This window comes from Sitodiplosis mosellana, unplaced genomic scaffold (assembly GCF_009176505.1).
Source record: "Sitodiplosis mosellana isolate CC-2019 unplaced genomic scaffold, AAFC_SMos_1.0 Smas_scaffold_6191, whole genome shotgun sequence".
Classification (NCBI taxonomy): domain Eukaryota; kingdom Metazoa; phylum Arthropoda; class Insecta; order Diptera; family Cecidomyiidae; genus Sitodiplosis; species Sitodiplosis mosellana.
The window spans coordinates 3,720,629-3,747,356 of NW_022601432.1; the positions used below are offsets into that span (position 1 = coordinate 3,720,629).

Genomic DNA, 26,728 nt, shown 5'->3' on the forward strand with positions numbered 1-26,728 from the left:
GATATTTTCATAAAATCACTTGAGACAGTGGAATTAAAACAATTCTGTAAATAAAAAATAAAACACAATTTTGACCTTGACTTTTCTTCATAAGGGAGATTACCTTTGCCAAAAGTTCAATAACCTTCGATTGAGTATATTTTTAAAGATAAATCCACTTTTCTGCCATAGCTGAAAGCCATTCGAAAATTTCGAGTCGAAATGATCTCATGATAAATTACCCGTCGCCCACACAAACACTTCAAATAAACACCAACAATTTTTTTTTTTCATTGTATATTCCATATTTTATTAAAAGAAATATTCTTTCAATGCGTTTTGTGTTCGCCATTTTGCTGCCACATACATAATGAAAATAAAGAAGATTGAATATATTTTTGTTGTTGTTTTTTCGTCACAAATTCGATTGATTACATGTAAGTTTTAAACTTCGCGAGAATTAACATCGAAACAATTGTTTGAATGCGCGCTCTGAATTGATCGCAATTCATTAAAAAAAAAAAATCAAGATTTTGAATGCGTCGTACGCAGAGTAGGGACTTGAATTTATTGCAAACAACAGCGACACTTTGAATCGTTGCGAATAAATTTTTTAGTTACCACACATTTTTTTTTTCTTTCCGGACATCACAAACGTTAACATATAAACGACATTTTATTTTCTCTTGTTGTTTTAATCATGGCTTGAAGAAAAAAAAAAACCACCAACGGTGTCGATATCAAGTATCATATTGACATTTGAAAGTGTCGGTATTGTGTGCGATCGACTGAAATCACAGTTTATCTATTCAGACGATTTATGCGATCGTAAATTTATTCGCAGCGATTCAATTGAATATAGTGTGTTACTCGTCTTACATCATGAAAATGAGTGATTTCAGATTATTCAATAGAAAACATCAGAAATTTTTCTTTTATGGTTTTAACTGTACCTGAATATTTCTTTTCTCTCGTTTTTATAACACAGGTCAAATAAATAAATTGCATTTTTTTTTCTTCTTTTCGAATACGAACATTATGTGGGTTTAAAAAAAAAAATATTGAAACATTCAAATAAACTTAAAATACTGAATTTAGTGGATTTTTTGTGTGTGTGTTAGCTAAATGATTGTTTTTTAAAACAAAAAAAAAATTGTCGGTTTGATTTATTCACATACATCGACCTGATGCTGTATCGTTTATCATGAACTGAGTTTTTGATAAATGTTTAAAATCGCGTTTGTTCTTTTTTCGATAAATTTCTAATTACGCAAGATAACGATGAAGGAGAAGGAAAAAAAAGAAGAAACATTTGTTTTGAAATTCTTTGACTCTTATTTTTGCAATTGACAATATGTTTTTCTTTTCTCTCTACCTCCGTCTCTTTCTCTCTACCTCCGTCTCTTTCTCTCTCTCTCTCTCGGTATGTTTTGCACACGTAACTTTTTCTGATTTTTCCTTTTTTTGCAAAAGTTTTGCGTACGTATATATATATATTGTTTTAGATTTAAACTATCCCTAAGTCGTGGACTTTAGTTGCTCACATGCTTTTGAGACACAATCCGCCAAATTGCATTTTACCTCGGTTGTGTTTGTGTGTGTGTGTGTGTGTATTCAAAAAAATAATTATTAATTCCTCTATCAAAAAAGATTTTTGTTTCTGTTTCTTTTTCTCTTTCATTTTCATTTTTGTTTCTCTTTTTTTCACATATAAATTATTTCAATAAACTATACAACTACTCAAGTGCTTAATCATTCAATATATTCATCTATATTTTTTTTTATGTTTCTTATGATATAGAAATGTAATAACTAATCTTTTATTTAATGTTTTTTTTTCTCTTTCTCTCTTTTTTCATTTGTTTTGCATTTGTCTCAGTTTGTTTTCTGTAAATAACGATTTAGGATGATGATAATTAATAGAGCTACGAAATCAAATGAGTGCCGGAATGAAGAATGTGATGCGGATATTTGATCAACGCGAGATGGGTGGGCCAGCTCTGGTTTGTTGCTATTGTTGTTGGTTTTTATTATATTTTGCAGAAATGTTTTGTCTATGACAATTTTTATCGCATGTCGGATTCTCGAAATGTTCGGTGTGCGCATCTGGTGTGACTATCTGGCTCATGTACGCCGCCGTCACCCGAACCACTGTCAACCAGCACTGATTTGACCATTTCTTTTATATATAGATTTTCTTCTGTTAAACATTAATCGTGATTGCGTGTGTGTGAGTGAGTGAGTATGTGTGTGTGTTCGTGTGTGCCTGTATGTGTGTGTATATTTGTGTTTTGTTACTGTTGTTTTTTCTCTTTCCATTTTTGTGTAAATTTATAGTGGCGTATCTAACATTTCGCCAATGAATGTTTCTAAATTCTTTTCACCGATCAACCGGAAACAAAATAAATGATCTAAACACTTTAAACTAATAGAACGTAACGCTGGTAATCGTAGTAACAATTGAGCAAACCGGCCATCATCACCGGGATGATGATTGCGACAGTGTTCGTCAAGGCATGCGTAGATTTTTTCACGACACAAATCAACATCCTGCTTGCATTTTAATCCTCGAATGTCTGGAAGGAGCATAGGAAAAACAAATGAATAAAAATGAAAAATTGGAGTAGGGAATGGGGTATAGAAATGAATAGAAACGCCATCATACCTGGATTGAATAGAATGATTGCCTTCAGACACGTTAGCTCGGCCCGATCAATGCTCAATCGCTTCATTTTCACACTCAACTCTGATAAGATGCGGTCGAATATCGGTGCAACACCGGCTTGATGTGCACTGTTTCGATGTAGAGTAAAGTTAGGGCCTAAACACATTAACTGCGGTGGCCGTACCGGAGCCCGCCGATCAATCGATCCATCTGCGTTTGTTCGCTCCTGATCGAGAAACTGTAACGAAAAGAAAATGTTGGTTCAATTAAAATGTTTGTTTATTAATTGGTTGCTACCGGTGATCATACCTCTATGCTACGCCACGCAACGGTCGCTATCAGCAGTTCATTCCATCCAGCTCGTAGCAAAGTGATTTGATCCTCTCGCTGTAATTGTGCAAAGTGTGGCGTCCGTCTTGCATATTCGATCAATTGATAAAGCTGTTTATTCACCATTTGACACAAATGTGAAACGGCACCCTGTAAAATGGCAATGACAAAACACAGGTTAGAAAACGTCAAATGACATCAAATTAAAAGCAACGAAAAGTAAATTTGATTTTACCTTGTATTCAGCTTGAACAACGGAATTTGGACCAACCCGTAAATAGGGTATTGCATTATCACCACTACGATTTTCACTTTTTTGTTCGGCCTCCATTAATCGTTCGATCGTTAAATCACGCACTGGATTCGCCTGGCTCACATCGTCCGTTTGTTTCGGTAACATTTTAGCACCACGTTGCCGTTCCTCTTGGACCGCTTCACGTTTCATGCCACAAATTAAACACTTTTGATAACGACAATACTGGCATCGATTCCGTTGACGCTTGTCAATTGTGCAATTTTTATCCTCGCGACATGCATAGGTCAAGTCTTTTCGGACGGTCCGTTTGAAAAATCCTTTGCATCCCTCACAACTGTGAACGATAAAACGGAGAAAAGAAACGATAAGTACAAACATTTCAAGTAAACAAACAAAAAAAATCACGTGTGTTTACCTGTAAACTCCATAATGTTTGCCACTGGCTCGATCACCGCAGATCGAGCACAAATGCTTCGAGCCACTCAGCGGATGATTTGGCGGGTAAGCTAAGCGATTTTGTGCGGTTGTTGGCGAAATGTTTGTTGCAGCCGAAATGGACATTTGGTTGAAATTGCTGGGGCTGCCGGGACCAGGACCTGGTGAAAATCCACCCATACTGTTGCCATTTAGAAGTGATGTGTCTGGTTTGAGTTCAGGCGGTGATATCGGTCCCATTTGTCCCATTATGGATGGGTCCAAAACTAAAATAGATCAAATAACAAAGACACGGAGAGAGAGAGAGAGAGATGACATTTAGAACAGAGCACATAAAATATCAGCTTAGCGATTATGCAAAATAGAATTTCGCATTTATAAAAAGGCTGAAAAAAAAAATAAAAACAATACTGCTGCAATCTTTTCGCGCTTTTCATTTTCGCACACACATTCATACAAATAAATAGATCGACAAACAACGTCAACCGACTAGAAAATAACCATAGAAACAGCACCGGCAAAATGGATTTATTTACAACAACGCGTTTTGTATACTATTGACCCAATTTTTTTTTCACTATTTGTAAACAACACATAATAATTTTGGCCCAATTTATTTATTTACTTTTTTTTACTGCTCAACACAAACAGATTACACAAAATCTGGTCATTTCGTTTATCCTGTGCTGTATGCTGAATAATTTGTTGTTGGACTTTTTTTTCTCTCTCATTCTTTTCTTCATATCTTCAAATTTGTTTGATTTTTTCTTCTCTGCTCTACACGATTCTCTTTTCAATTTTTATTCGCACATTCACTGAATCTATCTCTGCGCTTGACATTTCCATTTCGTTCGAAGTGTTTTTTTTTAGTATCTCTTAAAAAAAAAAATTCAAGCCGATATATTTTATCTAAAATGAATTTCGAAATAAACCGCATTCATCGCTGATATCACGCATTTGTTAGCCAATTAAGGAAAAAAAACACATGCAAACCTGAAATCATCCAGTTTTTTTGTCGTCACTGTTTTTGTATCAATTCTATCAAGATAAATGTCAAATACTCAAATGAATCTTATGGTTTAGAATTTAGTAACAATTTCACTATTTACCTCAATCGGTTTCAATTTAATTTGGATTTTGTAAACTTCCGTTTTACCATCGAGAAAAAAAAACAAAATCAACAGATTGCAAATGAATGAGAAACACACATTCGCAATGTCCAGCTGCCAAATGCCAATAAATAATAAAAAAAAACGTTCAGATTAACATACACATTGCACACTTCCTTCCAAAAAATAAAAATTGCCTCACACTGTTTCTGCTGCGTTTTCAAATCAATCGAAAAACGGAGGATTTTTCACCATAAAATCGATGTGTGCTCATCGAATCTTCCAAAACCGAATAAACAATGTTAGAAAGCCAACCAAATCGTGGAATGGAATCAAACAACAGCGCGAAATACACAGAGAAACAGGGCAAGCACAATGTTTTTTTATTGTGTGCGGAACGGCACTAGTGCATGAATCACAAACGGCGGCCATCGATAGCAACATACAATAAAATATATACAAATATATGAATGTATGAAACAGAAGAGAGAAAAAAAACAGAACACAGAAGAAGAAGAAATATATATATGCAATAAAATTATGCGAAAGGAACGGAAAGAGAATATACAAAGAAACAAACGACTATATCAGAGGCAAAAGTCGCCCGACTGCTTCATCGCAGCACCACTCTCTGTGCTAGTATATGAATGCGCTCTGTTTTACGTTTATTATTATCATCAACCAGAGAATTGGGCTGCTTGTGTGTATTTGTTTTCGCCATTCGCACACCGTGTGTGTTTGCGAATTATGTGTTAATTTCCATTTCTTTGCGCTCTTTCTCTCTCTCTCTCTCTCTCTCTCTCTCTCTCTCTCTCTCTCTCTCTCTCTCTCTCTTGGTCAGTATGAAAATATACGCTCTCGCCTGGCTCTTTGTATCATTCGGCAGCTGTTTATTTGTTGCAGCAACTATTTTGCACCACTTTAACAACACGGCGGCGATGGTCGATGCTTGCAGATAGGAGCGGTAAGGGTAATGCCGCTGAATGAACGTAGTCTACGACTGTTTTAATAAAAACATGCTTTTTAGTTGCATCGTTTTTATTTTGAATTATTTTGAATCCCCGAGGAAATCGGTGCTTTCCATCGACTCGATGCAAAATGAAACAATTTTAATAATAAATTCAAACCTTTAAACATATTCAAATTCTACGATCGAGCTATTTAAAACCGATCTAATGGTATGGGTTTGCGTTGCGTTAGCGTACCCTTGAGTGCGCGCCAGATTTATGCGAAATTGAGAAAACATCATACGAATCTGCGAACGTCGGTCGTCGTGGTCGGAACAATGAATGCGAAACCAAATGCAAATTGAAATTCGCATGTATGCTATAACGCAGAGTACGAGAACGGTGAATAATTTTCTTGAAATTTCTCGCGAAACTGGAATAAGTTGCGGATGTGTGTGTATAAGTGCGCCGCATACAAACACTCACATTCGTTCAGCATAGTTTACATATTAGATATGGTTCATATACGTGTTTCTTTCGATAGAGAGCAAATCTTATTCAATAAATTTGTAAACAGATTTTGATATCGATTCATACAAGATAGTAATTAATTGAACACCGTATGATACTGAAAGACTTCAATTATGAACCGAATAAGAGAGAAAAGAATCACCATCGTCGAAAAATGAAAATTTCCTTTCAAGATCGCATCAATATTGCAGGCGCAGTAGGCTATTATCAGCTCGTCGAATGAAATGTGTCATCAGATATCGGCCGATTCTTCTTTCGGCTGGTTGAAGCGCGCACAAAGCCACACGCACATGCACATGCACACACACATACAACCACGACGACTGAATGCGTGAGGAAAAAGATCGAGAGAATATACGATAATCAGACATATATATATATATATATATAATCACAGTGATTGTGAACCAGTTCCAAGCTGAACCGTTCGCTGCAATTTAAGTAAAACCTATGCAAAATTTATTACCGTTATCGTTGCTCTTCGTGCTCTTGAATTTACACAGCGCGCATCGAGCGCACTACAGCACAAATACAATGGCAGTCGAAGAGAGAGAGAGAGAGAGAGAGAGAGAGAGAGAGAGCGAGTGGCACACAAACACATGCGGTGCATGTTAGACATAAAGAATATAATAGAGTGTAGCTGACGTTCTATTGCATTGCATCGCCACTTCACAACGCCATACGGATGTTCGTATCATTATATGCATACATGTATAGTGAGTCGTTTTTTTTCTTCGACTATGCCGCATTCGGCTGCTGTCTCTCCCATATACTTGTTTCACATTTCTTAGCATTTAATCGCGATGATATTTGCTGCTGCTGTTGTTGTTGTTGTTGTTGTTGTTGTTGTTGTTGTTGTCCTTTTGGAGCTGGTTTTGCACTGATGAGAGTCAGTGTCGCTTTCATTGTTGTACATTTAATTCGCTTAAAATGGGTGACCTTGAGCAACATTAGATCATCATTCCATTTTATTCTCAAACAAGCGCACACTAAACAACACCACTCAGCTAGACAGAAAGAGAGCGTACATATAACAATATGCATTCGATGTCGGAAGAAAAACCTCCTCCTTGTGCTCAACACACGGCCATTGTACGCTCATTCGTTCGCTCGCTCGCTCGCTCGCTCGATCAACTCACAGCCAAATAAGCCAGCAAGAAACAGACAGACGATGAAAAAAACGCAGAAATCCCCTGAATAATTTGCGCGCATTTCAAGCGCTCTGTATTTACTAAAAATCGATGGAATGTCACACTGTGAACGCATCAAAATCCATCAAGTTATTTAGAACAACCATTTTCGAATGGGCCATTAAATGGATATAGACTGCAGTTCGTAGCGTGTCTCAAAATTATATTAAAGTTTATTTGTTTTTATCCACATCTGGACAATCAAATCGATTAAATGGATTATTATTGTAACAAGTCATTGCCATGTCTGGCTGGCTGTCTGGCTCTGTTTATGGCTTTTTTTCACTCGTCAATTCGTCGCGATCTTTTTGAAACTATCTTTTGGCAGTTAATGCAATTGCCTCATGATGAAATTTCCTCTAAATTCATTCACATTTGTCTAAAATGTCCCCATACTAGGATCATCTGAAGCATTCACGTCGATTTTGGCAAATAGTGATCAAAATTGTATTGTATCAAGTCAGTATTTGTATATTCTCAATTCAATAGATAGCGTTTACTGTTTATGCTTGCTCAAACAAATGACTTCCATATGAAACGTTATGATGCGTTTTCGTTGCGTTTCACGGAGCGTTGATCTGATTTATATGGACGCAGCGAGAAAATTACAATGAAGAAACAAAAAACAAACAGCACTCATAGTGGAAGAGAAAAAAAAACTATGTGCACATATAAAAAGTACAGTAATAGAGCTGGCATGAAAACAGTGTCAGAATGGCAATAGCGTGTAGTTTTTTTTTTTCGTTGAAATTCAATTTCAAAGAAGCATGTATTTCATACACGACAAATCAAGGTCAAGTTCGGCTTTGCTACGCCATTTTTAACGATTTTTTTTTTCTTCTTTTTAATTCATTTTCCCACATATGTTTAATTTATCACATGAAAATAGATGTGAATCGCGCGACTGATTCGCTTTTTTTGTTGCATTCTCTCTGTCTCTGTGTGGTTCGTAACGTTTGATTTATCTTTGGTCGATGAACGTGCTGTTGACGTCATGCAGGACTGCGAGAGCGCACAAAATGAAATGCACTCAGAGTTTCGGGGCGATATCAACGCATTAAAATTGATTCCATTTTCTACTGGTCACGAAAACAAATGACCAATTTTCTTTTTTGTTTTCTCTCTCTCTCTCTCTCTCTCTCTCTCTCTCTCGTGTGACATCGGTTACTTGTTGTGACTTTGTTCGTTGTAGCCGGTTACCGTTGCCCGACGACTAAATGAAAAGCACACCGAAAATTTACTTGGCCCATTTGCAACGACAAGAACAAGTGATTTTTTTCGCAAATGTTCGTGAAATTGACGCCACTGCCATAAATGGAAACAAAGTACGCGCAAAGGCTGAACAACACAATGCGCGCAAACCATATGTGTGACCTTCAAATGTGCAGACAATGAAAAAAAAAATGTAAACATTTTTTTTAATTGTGATCATTGAGATTTGTGTGCATGTTTGGATATCATTTGTCTATCTTTGTGTTTCTTTTCATCGTCCGTTCTTTCTCTTTCTCTCTCTCGCTCTCACTCGGTGTTGTGTGTATATGTACGGTCTCGGCTCTCAGACCGTTCTTGTCTTACTCGTTTTGGTTCGTTGGAAGTCTGCTGACTGCCAAAACGTGAAATCGCGTAACAATTGCTGTGTATATACGAGCGCATATAGTACACGGATCATTTTGATTAAGAAGCAAAGAGAGAAAACAGCCAATTTTGTTGTTTTATTTTTGGTGTGTTTCGTTTTTTTTTCCTGGGCGAAATGATTCAGTAGAAAAAAAATGGCGTGTCTAGATGAGCGCGAGTGACGCTTTGCGTCATGGTCATTTAATATGCATGGATTTTTGTAGGCAGCAAAGTTCAATAGTCCATTTATCAAACACTTCTTCTTCTTCTTCTTCATTTTTTTTTGGTTAAAGTGCACGGATAATTAGAGCGTGCGATATTTGCTGATATTCCCCAAAATTTGTAAAGTGAAACCAAAAAAAAAAAAAAAACACCTAATACAACAGATAAGTTCAATGCAAAGTGCAGATTGAATGCAAAACCGACACAAAGCAAAATCGACTGCTATTTTCGACTTCATTAGACAAACAGCGACAGAAAAAAAAACTTACTTCCAGACGGAATATTCAGCTAATCTGATGATTTAAGAATGCCATGCGAGACATAGTCGCAAAGCACTCATTAACGTTTTTAAGTAAAAAAAAAACTCGGAATATCACTGCATAGATCAATTTAGAGATTTAAAATGACGACAACAACAATGAAAATGACCATTCAACTGCATAGCTTTTGTGTTGGAACATTTTGTGATGTCATTTAGCATTTGATGATTTAATTTTGTGCCATCGACATTGATGGACGCACCGACAAATCGATCGGGTCTATTATCAGACACAAACACGCCATATGGGCACGTTCGTATGCCCATGAAAAAAGTGTACAGTGTTTAATTGCACAATTTGCGGTAGAACAACTCTGAATATTTCAATTCACACATTTACCTGAAAATGGACGATCCCATACTTTTCCCTGTGATTGAATTATATCGGCTACGGAAAGCATTGGTTTATCTTTTTTAAGCATTTTTTGTTTAAACAAATACTCGATCGAATTTCAGTGTCGCTCGTTCAGTGGCACTGGATCCTTCATCGGTGATTTTTTATTGTGACGGCCCGCGGGTTTGATTGTTTTTTTTTCGGGCCTTTTTCAGTTCTTCACTATTCCTTTCTCGTTCATTTAACAAAGTTTTTCTTTTTCAACTAGAATAAATTTTCTGAATGTGATTCTCTTTTTTCTGATTTATTTTTTTTTTCTCTGCATTTTTCACGCGCGAAATGAGAGAAGAACAACTCGGTAGTAATAAGTTACCAATTAAATGCACTTACGAGCTATAAATTGATTGCAATAAATAGGTCGATTAGTGATGACACTTAATTACATATTCGGTACGACGCGACGACACAACACCCAAACGAAATTCGAAGGAATAACAAAAAGACACTCACACCCGACTTTGCCAAATTGTTTGTCTGCGTTCAATGAATATTGATGCATTTTCGAAACAATTTTCCATTTTTATGGCGTGCCACACATATCACAGCATACGGTCGAAATATATTTATTTTTTGCACATTTTTCACACGACGTCGATTTTAATTGTTGTGGTAAAAATAATTGAACTTTAGTCGTTCTGGTGTTCATTTAAAATTGTTCGAAATTCTTTTGTTTGTTGGACGGGGCCAGTTCAGTGATGGGAACGGGATGATTTGTTTGATGATTCTTTTTTATCGTGGAATCTTGTGAATAAAGTTGCATTTCAGCTGACCGCTGTTAATGTGATCCCACTTCTGGGAGCATTCTTGATTTTATTTACGGTTCCACCCGAAAAAAAAGGAACAAAGACCGATCTGTTTTTTGCCAACAACCAATTGGAATTGAATGAGCGAAGAAAGACGACGACGACGACAAACATTTTTTTTATAAGAATAATAAAGAATCAACAACATTTTGTTTTCATCACAAAATTTTTATATATTTTATTGGCTTGTTTGTGTTACGCAATGGTTTCGGTGTCGTTTTTCTTTTGCACTGTGTGTGTGTGTTGGAGCGTTGCACATCTTTGTGTGAGGCTTGTTTACACATTCGTTTGATTTCGTGGTTCGGTTCCGCTGTCGCGTAAATTCAATCATTTTTTTTTCTCGTCTATTGCAATTAAATTATCAGTTTTACTGCGCTTGTTGTGTGCGCGCGCGCGCGCCTTTTTTCGGGCTGTTGGCATTGTCAATTTGTGATATGATCAAAATGTGTACACTTGAATCTATTCGTTGAAAGCCAATATCTTCAATGCTCATTCGACGGCATGATCTTGGACAAACGGGTGCAACTGATACACTCGGAATGAGGAATCAAGATTTATTTTGGGCCCGACAATTGAGTTGATGAAATCACATCATCGACGATGACGGGCGGTACCGATGGTGGTGAGCGACGGGCGCTCGTATTTGAGCGGGAAACTTAAAACAAATTACAAAGTCAAACAATTGATGCGCTCGATCCATTCAAACTTTCGCGCATTGGCGATGTGATAAAATGGCAAAGTGATTGCTCTACCGACTGTACTGCGATTGATGCAATCAGTATTCGCCTTAGGTACTGTATCAGATTTCATTCTGAGACTATCGCGCCAGTGCCTTCGTTCCGATTTGAATTTGTAAAATGGTGTACTTTGTGTGTTCAAGTGTGTGTGTGTGTGTGCGCTCGTCCTCTTCTTTTTTATTGATGTCGGAAAAACAAAGACTGTTTATTCAGTAGGTGAATCAAATAATGAATAGCATTGCCACATTTGGCTACCTCAATTCAAAGCTTGTTCGATATACGCGTAAACAAGTTACACCAAACTGACATTATTGATCTATCAACACGATCAGTAGCTGTGACGATCAATGAATTGCGAAGATTACATTGGATTCCGTCGATTGAGTGAATTACAATCAATAAATGTGAGTGAGTGATGCTGACGGAACGGAACAGTATGATCGGATGAATTTCGGTTGATCATCGATTTCAAACACACATTCACATCAAATCAAGTCAAATATGAGAGATGAAGGTAAAGAAGAAAAAAAAATGACCAGAGCGAAAATGGTTGTACATAGGAAAAAATCTCTATGAAAAATAACAAACTGCGACATTCTCAATTGAAAGCGAAAAGAAGAAGAAGGAAAGCCAAAGGAAACAAAAAAAAAAATTATTGGAATGCCATTTGCATCATTAACAAGGGAATAAATAAATTATAAAATACATTATAAGCACACACAATTCTGTGTGTGTTTTATTCTTCTTTTTTTTAATTTTTCGTGTGTTATCGACACGGCGGTGGGAAAGAATACGACCGAGACACACTTACACAAATGGAATTCGGAATGGGACAACCGGCGAGTGTGCGATGCGCGCTCGTGCGCTCAAGAGACAAATAAGTGAACGCAAAAGCTGTGATATTATTTTTTCCCCGTGGTGGATCCGGCCGCTTGAATAAATATATATTTCGACATTCGGCCAAATTTATGTTTACTTGATAAGTTGTTTCAATTGCTTCGGAAATCCATTTAAACGCGTTTCGCTTTTTTTTCGTTCGTAATATTTTTGTTTTCTTTGTTTTGGCGCCGCATTCTGTTCATCATCACACATCACGATCCAGAAGTTTGTTTTGTTCCAAAAAAAAAAAAAAAATAATGAGTGAATCAAACAAGGGAGGGAAAAAAAACTTGACGCGGTGAAATAAAAAATGCGCATCGCGCCAACAAACAAATAATGATGTCAGTTGCAGAAGAGAGTGTATGATTCAGGTCGACCAGTGCCAACACATTTTAATTGGTTAGATTTTGTACTTTGAAATGGCGACCGAGTGTATATTTTGTAAGCACTGCGTTTCGTGGAACACAACTTTGGATCACACTTTGGAAAAATGAACGATTTTCTTCCATCACGGTTCGATTCATCGGCAAATTTGAACTTTTTTTTTCGGTTTTATGATTTGGTTTTTTTTCTATGATCTTTGCTTGATTTCTAGGCTAATTTACCTCTCGAACGATAAAAATCAACGATGTTAACCTTAAAATGTATAAAATCGATGATTCAAAGTCGGAAATAACCGTCAAGAGACTGTAGTTAGAATGGTGAAAATCAGCAAATCGTATAATACCGATACGCTGAACTAATTAGGATGTGGTCGAGATCTTTATAGATCTAGAGAATATATATTGCATCGTTTCAATGAATATAATTCACGGTATGTCGACAGCATTTCTTTTCTAGATACAATGTAAACTGATTGCATTGGCTGTTGGTAAGTGAAAAACTCGCTTCTCACCAGATGTGTTTGCGTTCATATTTTATCATCATCATCATCATCATCAGATGATGAGTCAAAAACAATTCAAATTAATTTTTATTTTCTGCAACAAGTTAATGCCAGTAATTACACATCGATCGATTTTATAAATGGCGCCTACACATGAATACTATGATGGCTCCTTTAATGGCTTTGAGATTTCGATAATGAATATTGTATAGAAAAAAAAGTATATCTATATGCCCATTCCAACAAACACTCATCACACACACTCGACACACACACACACACACACACACACTAAGTACACTTCTATAAAATGTACAAAACTCGAATAAAATGACGTCTTGAACGCCATGCAATTTATACTATGCGGAGTGTCACAAACTCGATTTTGTTGGATATATTAAAAATGCGAAATAAATTTGCATATATCTCTTGAAGCTTTAGCTGAAGCTGAAGCTGTGTGTCGTTTATTTTTTGTTCTTGTTTTGCTTTCATTGTTTTAAGTTTGTCGAGACGAGATTCGGTTGTAGACAATTAATGAAATAAGCACACCATAAACACACATATTGTTTTTAATTATTTATCCTTTGGATGAATATGCCACCGTAATAATGCTGAAATGTGTCAAAAATCCGAAATTTCGCAGCCGATTATCATGAAAGAACCACTATGAAACAATGCCGACAATCACGAATGTCAAACGAAGTATTTACACGAAAATCAAACTCTCGCACAAAAAAAAACTAGCACAACTGCTCCAGTCGTTATTCCAATTTTAAATTTTAAAATGTGTTTTCAATTTCATTTGCACAACCGATACAAATCTAATCGTCGATTTTAATAAGAAAATTTCAGACGAAACAATTTTCGAAGGAAAAAAAATAAATACTTTGATGTATAAACGACGACCATGTCAACCGTAACACAAACACGAGAATGTGAGATAGAATTGGCGCGCTTGGCAGCCAAACAGCACCGAACCTACCGATAACACAGCTGAAACTGTACTGTTCTATCATGCGAAATAAAATTTGAGTGAGTTGATATTGTGGCGGCATTCAATACTCACAACAACGTCAGTCGATTCAGGCTAAAAGGAAAGGGCGGTAGGCTGTTTTGTGTGTAGCATAAGTGAATTTGTTTCGATTTTTTTTTTCTCTGCCTCTCGCCGTTGTTGTGCATTTGTTTTGCAAACATTTGCATACATTGATATGAATGAGGAACGAGGGGGAAAAAATCGGACTTGTTTTTGGCAATTGACATATTTGGTGTGGTGTAATGAGTGGTCATTTTATTGGATAAGAATTATTGTTGACCAAAGGATGCAATACCGAAATTCGGGTGCAAATATTTTGCACATAATTCACAAGTCATTAAGATTTGGATTCGGGCGTTCTTCTTTCCGTATTATCCACGAAAAAATGAAGAATATCTGAAGTATGAAAATCGCGTAGGTTTTGGGTTTACAAAAAATATATATTATTATTTATTATCGATGCTAACGGACATATATATATATATATATATAACGACAAAAGCCTATTTTGAGGAGTTTATTTGCGCATTTCACAGATACAGAATCGCATTCAGTTTACATTTTTCATAGTTGTTGTCGTTGTCGTTGCTGTTCTCAACATGCATCGGGTATTTAGAGTGTTCCAACACCACCTTGTGTATGAGAGTTAGATGAAGATGTATGTGCGTCGCACAATATATATACACCGAAAGAAGAAGAAACAAAATCACCACGATAGAATGCACAGGAAGATTCAGAGTGGGATAGATCGACATCAGTTTACATTTCAACACACACACATACCAATATGCATACACAACACCCGAATCGCGAGCGCACCGAAAATTGGCCGAAATATTACGTACAACAACAATAACTGCAGAAAAATAGACGTGGCATAGCGAGAGTCATTTAGCGGTGAGTTCTTGAATTTTTTTTTCAATGCCTTTTTATACTAGGCGCGCTCACCCAACGTGATTGCATTTTTCCGGGCTAATGGTTAGATTTTGCGTACTATTTAATATATATACTATATATTTGATAGACATTGGGTTATGAACACTGTTGCTGTTTTCTTTCTTCTTCTTTTATTTTTTCTGTGGTTGTGCCGCGCGTTGCGTCTTTCCAGTCATTTGTTTTCATGCACACCAAGTTTGAGGTTGTTTGAATCCTATGCGAAACGATTTATAATGCACATGGAAAGGGCGTTTCGCATGTAAACGAATGACTCTATGCGGTTTTCTCTCCCTCTCTCTCTCTCTCTCGTCGTTGCTAACCGTTTCGTGATAACCTTGAAAAGAACAGTGTCATAGAATTCAACGGCAAAATTTGAAAGGAAAAAAAATCGATTTTTTATTGATTCAAATCCTTTTTCCTTCGTCGAAGGAAATGTGGTGCCGTTTATTTTGATAGTTCATGTTTTTTTTTGCTCAAGTCTTTGTATTTGTCACCTGGTTGCACAATGCACATTCACGATCGCCTCGTCGTTTATTGCTTATGATAAATTCAATCACGAAATTCAACACCGTCTCAATTCGGCGAAAGTGATCCAATAACATGTAGCCGGTCGGTCGATTGGTTGATGATTTTTGTCTGGGTCAAATTTCGACGTCGTCTAATTTTTCTTTAAATTATCGCATGGAATAATAAATTATACGGACTTGAAATAGAAAACACTGACTTGCATACAGAGAGCGGGAGAGAAAGGAATGTGGACGCATGCATACACATTTTCTAAATGTTTGTCACGACATCTGTCAATTGTCGCATGAGAAAAGCGGTCCAAATTAGTGTGACCAATCAAATGGCTGGCACGGAATATGACGTTCTCTTCAAACACTGTTGCTGCTCTTCTTTTGCGGTGTTCATACGTTCGGTTACGGGGAGCCAGTTTTGTGAGTGTGTGTGTGTGTGTGTTTTTCGCATATATCCTTTTGTGTGCAACACAATATCATATTTCTAAATATATCTATCGCATAAATTGTTTTTTTTTTCTTCATCAAAATTTGTATCAGAAGCCATCATCGTATAACGGACGAATGGTCTGAAGGATGTTGCAACATAGAGGACACCGTTTTGTTTTGTGCGCTGAGACTTTAATGCGATTCCTTTGGTTTTCATTGAATTTGGGCATTTGTGTTTGTGTGTCACAACAAAATGTTGATAATTTTCTTGGCGTCTCGCGCACACTGCGCTCTGTCCATGCTCATCGTGTGTTCGGTCGCACTTGAATTCGCATCGAACGCTTGGTTGCAATTTTCCTCCATATATTCGACCGCTATTCTCAGCGCTCACACATGCCGACAGAGAGAAAACACACATACACACGCCAATCACCGTTTATATGCAAACACACAAATCGTCGCATTTAGTGCAAATGTATTCACGACGCTTTGGCTTTAATAGCGATTGAACATGAATCAACCAACATTTCATTTTGGCTATATGTGTCCTCGAAAGAAAACGTGTGCGTCCGCGTTTAGTCTAGACGATGAATTGTATACGATTATAGCCTAGTTATAGACATAACTCGGAATGGATGAGAATAACGTGAGGGGAGTGAGGGAGTGAGACAGAGCTCTAAGCGAAGAAAAAAGAGGGAAAGAAAGAAGAAATATTCGGAGAAAGACAAGCGATGACAGAAAAAAAAAACCTGACAAAACAATAGCATGAAATCGAATGTGGGAGAAACAGAGAGAGAGAGAGAAAGAACCACATTACTGATAGAACCGAATCCTTGACAGCAAAAAAAACTGTTACAGATAAAAATACATTCGAAATATGTTTCATGTTTATTCTTTGCTAACGGCATGTTTATCAAACGATCCACAGCTATGCCCGCAACGCTATTGTTTATTGTTCGTTTCAGTATTGTTTTCACTCTTTTTCAACGCTCTTTTCTCCCACGAGATTGTTATTTGATAATTATCTCACTGACTGGTGAACCAGCAGTGATATACACATCAAAATATATCATTCATTCGAATTGAAAAAAAAAACACATTCATACGAAAAAACCTTTAAAACCTCAGAATTAATTATCTCTATGCTAGAGACACACATACTTTGCAGCAATTTTGAACTTGAAATTCAAGGTTTCCGAAAAAAAATAGTTGATTTTGAACAATTTCTCACCTGAATCATTTGTATCCATATTTTTATTTGTTATCTAATGTGGTTTCAACAGCGTTGATAAGCGTTTGTTTCGATTGCGTTGTTGTTGTTATTGTTGTTGTTGAGGCAAATAGTAAACTTATTGGGCGAAAATATCCACCGGCTTATTTTTGATTCACAATATCCGTAGTTTTTTTTCTCTTTCTTCTTAAATTCACAATATTCTACACTTGTTACTCGATTTTTGTACCGTATTCGTAGGTTTATCTGCTCGAAAACATTGGTTTCAGTGAAAAGTTTATCCGATGTGTACCTGAAAATTGAAAACGAAATTTTAGAAAATGCTTCTCGATTCATTTGAATTGAAAAAAAAAATCGATTTGATAATGAAGAAAAAAAGGTTTTCCGTCTTAAAATTTTAAGCATACTAAAAGCACACCCTTACAAAAGGATTGATTTGAAAAGTGTTCGAAAAACGACGTAAAATTATAGATAGAACGCTGTTTGAGGATAAAAGTCTTATTTATCGACAAAAAAAATTGATGAGTAGTTGTTGAAAACGACAAAAATATAAGAAAATTGAAGCTGAGAACGAGACATCAAAATGAACTTCACTTGCTATGAACCTTGCCTATAGCTTCTACGTAGAAATTCCAAGAATGTCGTTCGATGTTGCGAACGAAAACTTCAGTTCATTGAGCGGAAAATGCAGTGTAAAACACGGGAAATTGGCAATGAAATCAATCCTGGCGCTTTGCAGTATAAAAAAATGGAATAAAATCATAAATTATGAAATACATACTCGGCTCATCATTAAATTAGATAGCATTGAATCTGATTTTTTCTTGCCTTAATCGTTAAGTGAAAGTCAGCATGTATTTCGTTTTGCTCTGTTTACCGCAATGTGTTGCTTGAATTTCCTTTTTAATTATTATCGGGTTTTGTTGTGTGTGTTTTTTTCTTCTGCCAATTTTTCTTCTTATAAAATACAGTAACACAGTTGTAAATGAGAATCGACATGCCATGTTTGGGTCAGAAGAAGAGCATGAAAACAGAGAGCGATTTTTTTTTCTTCATAAATGAGATGCAATCGCTGCAAGGTATAGATAAATGTTTTGGTATGGAATATGCAAAAGAATGTGTAATGAAAATGTGCGTTTTCGTTGTGCACCGCGCTCAACGATGAAGGGTGGCTGAGTGCAACGCGTTGCAAATAAAAAGGCCGACAACCAAAAATGATGTGTATGTGTAGCGACGCCAGAATGGTGTCAATAGATTATGTTTGGCTTTCGAATTGGGGTTTATCAATTCGGTCGTTGTCGTTGCCGTCGTCGTCGTCGTGTTGTGCTCATATTTAGATCGCTAGCCCATAAATACCATCGAGTATGATGTGTATGTGTGTGTATGTGCAGAGAAATTCAAATCAGAAGTCGCAACCAAAATACTCTATGTCTCTCTTCCAATACGCAGACAGAGACAGAGAGAGATAGAAAGACAGAACCATGTTTTTTTTTGTACTCGACCTGAAGTAAATGCTCTCGATTGCATGAGATTCTTCATGCAAATCAAGCAACAAAAAAAAAACTCAACGCCAAAAACATCAAACAAATCAAATGAACGACGAACGAACGAGCGAGCGGCAGAGAAAGAAACACGACCGATTCTCGCGCAAAAGTCATTAAAATATGGCGTGCTTCTTCTTACACCATACACACATCCATGCACAAGCGTACAAATATATGTATGATGGCTTATGTGCTAGCTCACGCACTCTCTGACAATAAACCTCAATAAAATGATGTTGTTCTTCGTCGTCGTCGTTGTTGTCGTTCATGTGTAATTGTTGTAACGACAACAACACCAAAAACAATAGTGGCAGCAACAACAGCAGCAGCATTTAGTAGAAAATACAAACTATTTACATTTCCTAACAAATTCAGTTTTTGTCGCAAGAATATTTGCGTTTTTGATTTAGTCTCCTTTTCTCTCGCTCACTCTCTCCGTGCATTTTGCATTCCCTCCATATATTTGGTTTGGTCGTCGCTGTCGACGCTGTTGTCGCTGTCGTCGTCGTCGTTGTCGTCGTAAAACCCATATATTTTCTCTGTCAGTACACTGCATTTTCGCGCAAATACACACATGAACTACATTTACACATTTACAGTGAGTGCGCTGGTACAGGTCATGGTTTTTGGCTTCAAAGTCGGGGGAATATTGCACTTTACATTGAATTTTATATCTCTCTCCCGTTTCATTCCAATCCGAAAAAGGTTTCCCATGCGCTCGATATATACCACTTGGATCGATAGAATTTTCATTGTTATTGCATGAATGAAGAGAAGAAAATGAGTCTCAAATGGGGTGAATCTCTCATTGGACGGCATATTACCAATTTCTCGAGTGAGAGTAAGAGCGACAGAGAATTCGTTTGAAACAGACACGATTTTCAATTGACGTAATTAGACGTGCTCAACGTGAGCATCGGTCGCGTTTTATTCATATCTCGTGAATGCTCAAAATCACCATAGAAACATTCATTTTTTGTTTCGGGCCCAAAAATTGAACGCAAACGAGCTTAAAAATAGGCAAATCGCTGTTATGTAAAACCCTATAGTTCTTTCTATGTAGAATTCACCTTTTGTATGTTTTTGTTTCAATGGGCTCTCTAACTCGTGCACGATTAAATAAACAACAAATAATTCATTTTGATTGAATCGCTGAATACAATTTCAAACCAAAAATCAACAACACAAAAACTTTTTTCATTACACGTTTTTTTTTTGGGGTGGGTATCTTGTAAAATAATGGCACACACACTATTCGAAAAAAAAAACCAGCAGAAAAGACTGTAATGCGGGTTTAAAATTGTTTACTGCAAATGAGATTCACAGGCCGATTTCAATATCACCGCCAATTTATTTCCATTTTTTTCTCTCAATTCGTTGAAAATCCATTGAATTCACACGGTTCTCACATTGGCGAATGGTTGGAATTAGTTGCAAAGATTTTAACCGAATTCCAAATAAAAAAACGTATTTCAAATCGATGTAAACGATGCAAGAAATTACATACACAACACCGACCGTTTGCTTTAAACACCGAACCGAAAATCACAGATGAATAAATAATGTTACTATAAAATACAATCTTATCCGAAGAAATGACATATTCGATTGTATCCAGCACGAGTGAAACGAAGCACAAGGAGCAAGTGAAAGACAACACACAACTACTAGCGACAAGTGTACGTGTGTGTTTGTTGATTGATGACTTTTAGTGGCTCAGATTGCAGCTATTAAAAATGTCTATACTCTGTTTTTTTTGTGGTTGTTGTTGTTCGGAAAACCTAAATTTGTTTCGATGGCGGGCGTACGCATAACACCGAGTAAAATAAAAACAACACGAACAAGAACGAAAATTGCACTTAATATCAATTCCAATTCCACCATAAGCTATCAACAATGTAAAACGGATAGGCACACAAATTGCTAGCCCAGTTTGACGTTTCGAATAAAGCACAAAAACAGGGGAAAAAACGAATTCCAACCGCAATATACATGTGTGTAGAATATTTACCAAAAATTTTAAGCATTTTGTATGTTTTGTCAAATGCAGCCTTGCTCACACACTCTCCCTCTCTCTCTCTCTCTTTCTCTCTCCAATACACAAAACTGACGAAGAAAAAAAAACTGTGTAAAATGTGGCTTAAGCACGCCTTCACCCAGGATATACAATACAAATGCCGATTATTATTGGTTTCTCACACGGTTTCGTTGCGCGATGTGTGTTGTTATTTCAAGTTTACATGTACACAAAATACAGAGCAGAAAAAAAAACGAAAATTTCACTTGTTGTTGTTTTTTTCGCTTCTTCTGTTGTTGATGTTCAATAGCACTTTCAAAACAGATAGTTGTTGTTGTTGTTTTTCATTTAAATGATGATCGCAGTCTCCAAAATCACCGTTTTGCACTGTTGTGTGTATGTATATTTTGACAAAGTTTCACAATCGGTTTTTAAGTCCATCGAATCTCTCAAGATCTTGTTTTTAATAATTTTTTTTCTTCTTCTTCTCTCTCTCTCTCTCTCTCTCTCTCTCTCACTCTATTATTTTCCCAACACCATTCAACTCAAACTTTGCGGTACAAATTTGTTGTGTCGATGCGAAAAGATATTATTTTTTTTCCATTTCTGGCCAATTTTCGATTGGTTTACGTTTGCGATTGTGTTAAATTGAAAACGCAACGTAATGAGAGAGAAAAAAGAAATCGAATCAAAATGAGAAAAAAATGAAAAAAATAACACAGAAAAACACACACTCGACTGCTTGCATTGAACCTTTTCGTCTGTTTTTTTTATTTTATTGGTGGTGTAGTGTTTAACTGTCAGTGCGTACCATCTTCAAATGTATTTATGCCATACATTTATTCATACGTTCGTTCGTATACGTATAAACGATACAGTATTGTATGTGGTTGTGGCTGGCTAACATTGATTGACGTTCGTTGTGAACTTTCAAAATGTGTCGTATCTCTGTTGCTCGTGCTCAATTCGCCACACAATCTGGCTCGTTCGCTCTCACATACACATACACATCACACAAACACGACGAACACTGCACACCGCACACCGCATTACGAACTAGTTGCTGATGGGCTGTAAATATAAATGCTACATTAAAATAGAGTGTGATGGTATATACACGTCTTGTGTCTGCAACTTGAACGTAGCCTTGTTTTTCAGCACAAAACTTCGTCTTTTCTTTCGAGTTTTTTTTTCTGGCCAATATTTCATATCGTTTCGCATCTATACATATATCCATTATGTTTGCATGTATATTTTGGTGTGATGCTGAGCCAAAAAAAAATAATACACACCCAAGCCAAAGCCAATGCGCCGTCTACTGCCACCAGCACACATAGTTCCTTTATTTTTTCTCATTTTTCGCGGGTTTTCGAAATCCAAATGAAGAAAATGTTGCCTCTGATTTGTTGAATTATCATTCCGAGTTGAATATCTACGGTATTTTTTTTTATGATGTCAAGCAAAACGTCGCTTTTCCCACATAAAAATTCTTGAAAAAAAATTTTTTTTTGCTGAAAAACGTTCATCGTAAATCAATTCTGTTTTCGATAAAAAAAATTTCAAATGAGAAATCATTCATTTGCTGCACGTTGTGAACGCATCCTAATCATGTCGAAATCCACATGATAAAATACACCCATACATTCGCGCTTAAAAACACGCACGCACGCACACATATCAGCCTAAATGTCAGTTTGTCACCCAGTGTTTGCTCAGTGAGGCACGAAATGTTTCGGTATTTTAATTGAACGAACCTGCCTTTTGTTTATCGGCAGCACTCGTGATGAAAATTTCTGTTAGCAAATTTACATTCGATACCAATTGCAACGGTGCATTGTCTGAGAACATTGACGCCCTCGAAACAATTTCAACTGACCGAGTGCTACGCGAGCTGTAAATGCTCACAATAAGGTAAAAAAAAAAAGAAGAAGCTAGCAACAATATCAAACGGCCTTCAAAAATCGATCGGTCGAATATGAGTGTAACGCATTAATTACCCTGTGTGTATGACAACTAAACTCAAAGTAAATGGTACTGTAGAGAAAAACTAATTATTTTCTTGTAATTTTCAATGAAAATGCTCTTTTTGCTCAACTTTGAACATTTTTTTCTTTCTATTTTCTTCTAAACTTTAGAATCAAATTTGGATCAATTGTTATCGTGTGCGTGGTTAATTAAATGCATGACCGGCAGTACGATTTAGTTGCAGACGATGCAAACAACAGCAACAACAACAATAATAACCACAACGACCGAAAAATGCTTCCACGAATCTGTCATTTGTTCCGATTGAAATATGTGCTGTTTGGATTGTTGGTGATTTTTCTATTGGATTTTTTCGGTGCATTTACGCATATGTTTGAAGAAGATTTCCATGCATCATTTGAATACCCATTGAATGATCCGAATATACCGCACTATGCGAAGCAGCTGCGAAATGCAAAGCAACCTGATGTCAAACCAATCAATGGCTATAATTATACCTACGGGTATAATTGTCGACAGAAATGTCGTGACGAAGATGATGCAATGATCGTTCCACGGCTGGTTTTTATCGTAAAATCGGCTATGAATCATTTCAGTCGTCGCAGTGCGATACGTCAAAGTTGGGGCTTTGAAAAGCGATTCTCCGATGTGATCATTCGGACCGTGTTTACGCTTGGTGTTATCGACGGTACAACACTCGAGCATCAAGATTTACAAACTGCCATCGATAGAGAGCACGAACAATACGATGACATCGTTCAGGCAAATTTTATTGATTCATATTATAATAATACGATAAAAACGATGATGGGCTTGAGATGGGCCATTGAATATTGTCCACGTAGCCGATTTTTTATGTTTGTTGACGATGATTTCTATATTTCTACCAAAAATGTACTCCGATTTTTACGCAATCCAATTAATTATCCGGAATATTTGGAGGATGCCGATGAAACGCTACGTAAACTAGCCAGACGACTAAGCCAATCGGATTTATTGACGAAAAATCAATCGTTGAACAACGAATATGAAGTGGGTGAGATTAAAAATTTAATCGACAAAAATTCGATACACACAATCGATGGCAAAGATCATATGAAACGAATACAAGAGTATGTTGCCAAAGCCGAGACATTGACACAGAACGATAGAAAGGGACGACAATTGCTTGACACCGAATTACCATATGATGTCAAATTATTTGCTGGTTATGTTTTCTCATCGCATCCACATCGACACAAGTCCAGCAAATGGTATGTTTCACTGGATGAATACAAATGGCACAAGTGGCCAACATATGTCACTGCCGGCTCATTTATATTGTCACGTGAGGCGCTCATCGAAATGTACTATACCAGCATGTATACAAAACACTTTAGGTACGATTGAATCAAACGGATTGATTAATTCTCTGTTGAATCAAGAGGAATATGCATTTCGAATCAAAAACTTTTTTGGAACAATTCAATCGAATTTTGAAACAGAAAACTAACGCAATTGTTATTCAATTTTCAGATTTGATGACATTTATTTGGGCATCATAGCGTTAAAGGCAAACATTGAACCATTGCACTCGGAGGAGTTTTACTTCCACAAGGCAAACTACATTGGGCCACAGAGCTATCGATATGTCATTGCTTCGCATGGCTATGATGATCCCAATGAAATGCTTCGTATATGGACATCCGCCAAAGCGTCCGGTCATGCATAAGATCCAATACCAAGAAAATGATGTCAAAAACCACGAGAATCAAACTGCAAACTGCATACAACTATTCAAAATAACATTCTGTGATTGATTTTCAGATATTTTTCTTTTTTTTCCTTTCGAATCGATTAAAACGAAAACGAATACAAAAACGATTTAGACAAGTAGATTTTGTTTGTATCACGGGGAAGATCTTAATAATAAACATAAGCAAAGATACATATAGGCACACATGATACCATATTAGCCTATAGCGTATAGGTACATACCGATATGATTTTATAGCTTTTAAAATTTAGAATAAAATGCAGAATTAATCGAATTTTTCATGTTTATTTCAATTGGATTTTTCATGGACGGCAGCGAAGTAGCTTAAATTCTAAAAAATTCAACTTGGTTTAGAATGTTTTATATTGATCCTAATGGTGAGTATGAGTTAAAAATGTGGAAGGCACGAATTGATAACCATCGAACTACCACTAATGCCTGGGCCGTGTGTCATTTGACACTGCCAGTGCTATTTGTGCTGTATTATGCTGAACGTAAGCAATTTGCGGTCCTAAGCTAACGAAGGGAGACAGAATTTGTTTTTCGGCACATTATTCATGATGTCTCGTCTTGGTCTGATTCGAACTGGACTCTCGTTTGATATAATTGAGGACAACATCGGATGTGTCCAATAGCTAATGGAAAAGAAAAAATCAATAAAGGAAAATGAGGAAGGTAGAATATTTGGCGAGTGAGTTCAATACTATTCAAGTCATCGGGTAACCTTCGATTCTTTGATACTATCTAAGTCTATTTCTAAACAAATCTCATTCAAAGAGGACAACTTCATGAACTAACCTGTTTTAAATGAGTTTCGGTTTCATCTAATTTACGGCTCAGCTCTTCTCGTCGGCCTTTCATTGCGTTCAATTTTTCGGTTTTTACGTTGAGTTTCTCTTGCAGTAAATCAATCTCTTCGGCGAGCTGCATGACAACGAATATTTCTATTATTTATATACTATTACAAATACTACACACTGATAACTAAACATTCATGGCATTTTATTGATAACCAAAGTGAAAAAAATAGTAAACAGAAGAAAAAAAATGGCGTGATAAATTACCTTGGCCTGATCTAATTCTCCCTTGTGAATGAGTTCATCCAATTGCAGTCGTTGATTTTTGAAATTTTCAACATCTAAGCACAACGTTCAATACAGACGAATTATTATTATTCAAATGAAAAATGAAAAATATCTATCATTAATTCCACACAGGTAGACCCAGAATGAATTAAATTGAATGAATAAAAGTTTTGTTTCCATTACATTTGACTAATTCCATAATGTTTGTCTGTAAAATGGCACCATATTCCGACATTTTCGATTTTGATCGAAGTTTATGTGTGACCAATTTATTTTCGTTACCTATATATCTCAAGTGTTCGACGATTCTTTTTATCACAAACAGTTCATTGGCATGGCAAAAAAAAAAATCGTTTAAATGTTTGACATTTCGATTTGTTTACAGTTTCTCGTTTCTCGGTAAATACAACATCGAGAGTATGTCTGAATTCAATTCGGACATTTTCCAATAGATGTCATCATACATTGAATACATCGTCATCACCAATAGAATCGGGAAAATGTCACACATAAAATCTCTCACCGAAAAATATGTGTGAAAATCTTCATTTTCAATGCCATCAAATGGAAATGAATTGTATTTCGGTGGAAGGAAAATTCGAAAGAAAATAAAAAGCCGGCTGAAGCCATCTGCAGTCGTTCGATAACAATTTTTTTTTTATTGAAGAACATGTGCGTTCACATCGTACGCGCGCATCTACATTGTCAAACGACAATTCGATAGAGAGAGTGAGCAAACGAACGAACGAACGACCAACCGACCGACCGACCGACCGACCAACCGAGCGGGTAACCTGTACGTGTACATACGTATACGTGTAATACTAACACATGGATTTTGGCTACGGCAAGCGCGCGATCTTTCGATACGCAAAATATTTGGTTTGAACAGCACAC

The 26,728-nt window shown here is 36.5% G+C and overlaps 3 protein-coding genes across 13 annotated transcripts; 1 reads left to right on the forward strand and 2 right to left on the reverse strand.

The window, feature by feature from the left end:
* Window positions 1–328: 328 nt before the first annotated feature.
* Window positions 329–21,817, reverse strand: LOC129576912 (protein ultraspiracle). 8 transcript variants are annotated; one of them, XM_055463034.1, is made up of 7 exons: window positions 20,999–21,817; window positions 17,444–17,735; window positions 3,646–3,931; window positions 3,210–3,564; window positions 2,954–3,124; window positions 2,645–2,882; window positions 329–2,555 (listed from the first exon to the last, which is right to left on the reverse strand). In XM_055463034.1, the coding sequence occupies exons 2-7, from the start codon at window positions 17,460–17,462 to the stop codon at window positions 2,311–2,313; spliced, it is 1,314 nt and encodes a 437-aa protein (XP_055319009.1). In that variant the 5' UTR covers window positions 17,463–17,735; window positions 20,999–21,817; the 3' UTR covers window positions 329–2,310. The 8 variants fall into 8 exon arrangements, with proteins under 8 accessions (XP_055319009.1, XP_055319010.1, XP_055319012.1 ...); XM_055463035.1 differs by having other exon boundaries at window positions 20,058–21,779; XM_055463037.1 differs by lacking the exon at window positions 20,999–21,817 and adding an exon at window positions 20,495–20,601.
* LOC129576913 (beta-1,3-galactosyltransferase brn) lies at window positions 14,173–25,020 on the forward strand. Of its 4 annotated transcripts, none has more exons than XM_055463044.1 (3): window positions 14,173–15,226; window positions 23,140–24,369; window positions 24,506–25,020. In XM_055463044.1, exons 2-3 carry the CDS (start codon window positions 23,183–23,185, stop codon window positions 24,699–24,701), a joined length of 1,383 nt encoding a protein of 460 aa, XP_055319019.1. In that variant the 5' UTR covers window positions 14,173–15,226; window positions 23,140–23,182; the 3' UTR covers window positions 24,702–25,020. The 4 variants fall into 4 exon arrangements, with proteins under 4 accessions (XP_055319019.1, XP_055319016.1, XP_055319017.1 ...); XM_055463041.1 differs by lacking the exon at window positions 14,173–15,226 and adding an exon at window positions 22,615–23,028; XM_055463042.1 differs by lacking the exon at window positions 14,173–15,226 and adding an exon at window positions 22,616–22,915.
* LOC129576916 (uncharacterized) lies at window positions 25,012–26,372 on the reverse strand. Its single transcript, XM_055463050.1, has 4 exons — window positions 26,015–26,372; window positions 25,811–25,884; window positions 25,545–25,670; window positions 25,012–25,381 (listed from the first exon to the last, which is right to left on the reverse strand). The coding sequence occupies exons 1-4, from the start codon at window positions 26,064–26,066 to the stop codon at window positions 25,298–25,300; spliced, it is 336 nt and encodes a 111-aa protein (XP_055319025.1). The 5' UTR covers window positions 26,067–26,372; the 3' UTR covers window positions 25,012–25,297.
* Between the last annotated feature and the right edge of the window lie 356 nt (window positions 26,373–26,728).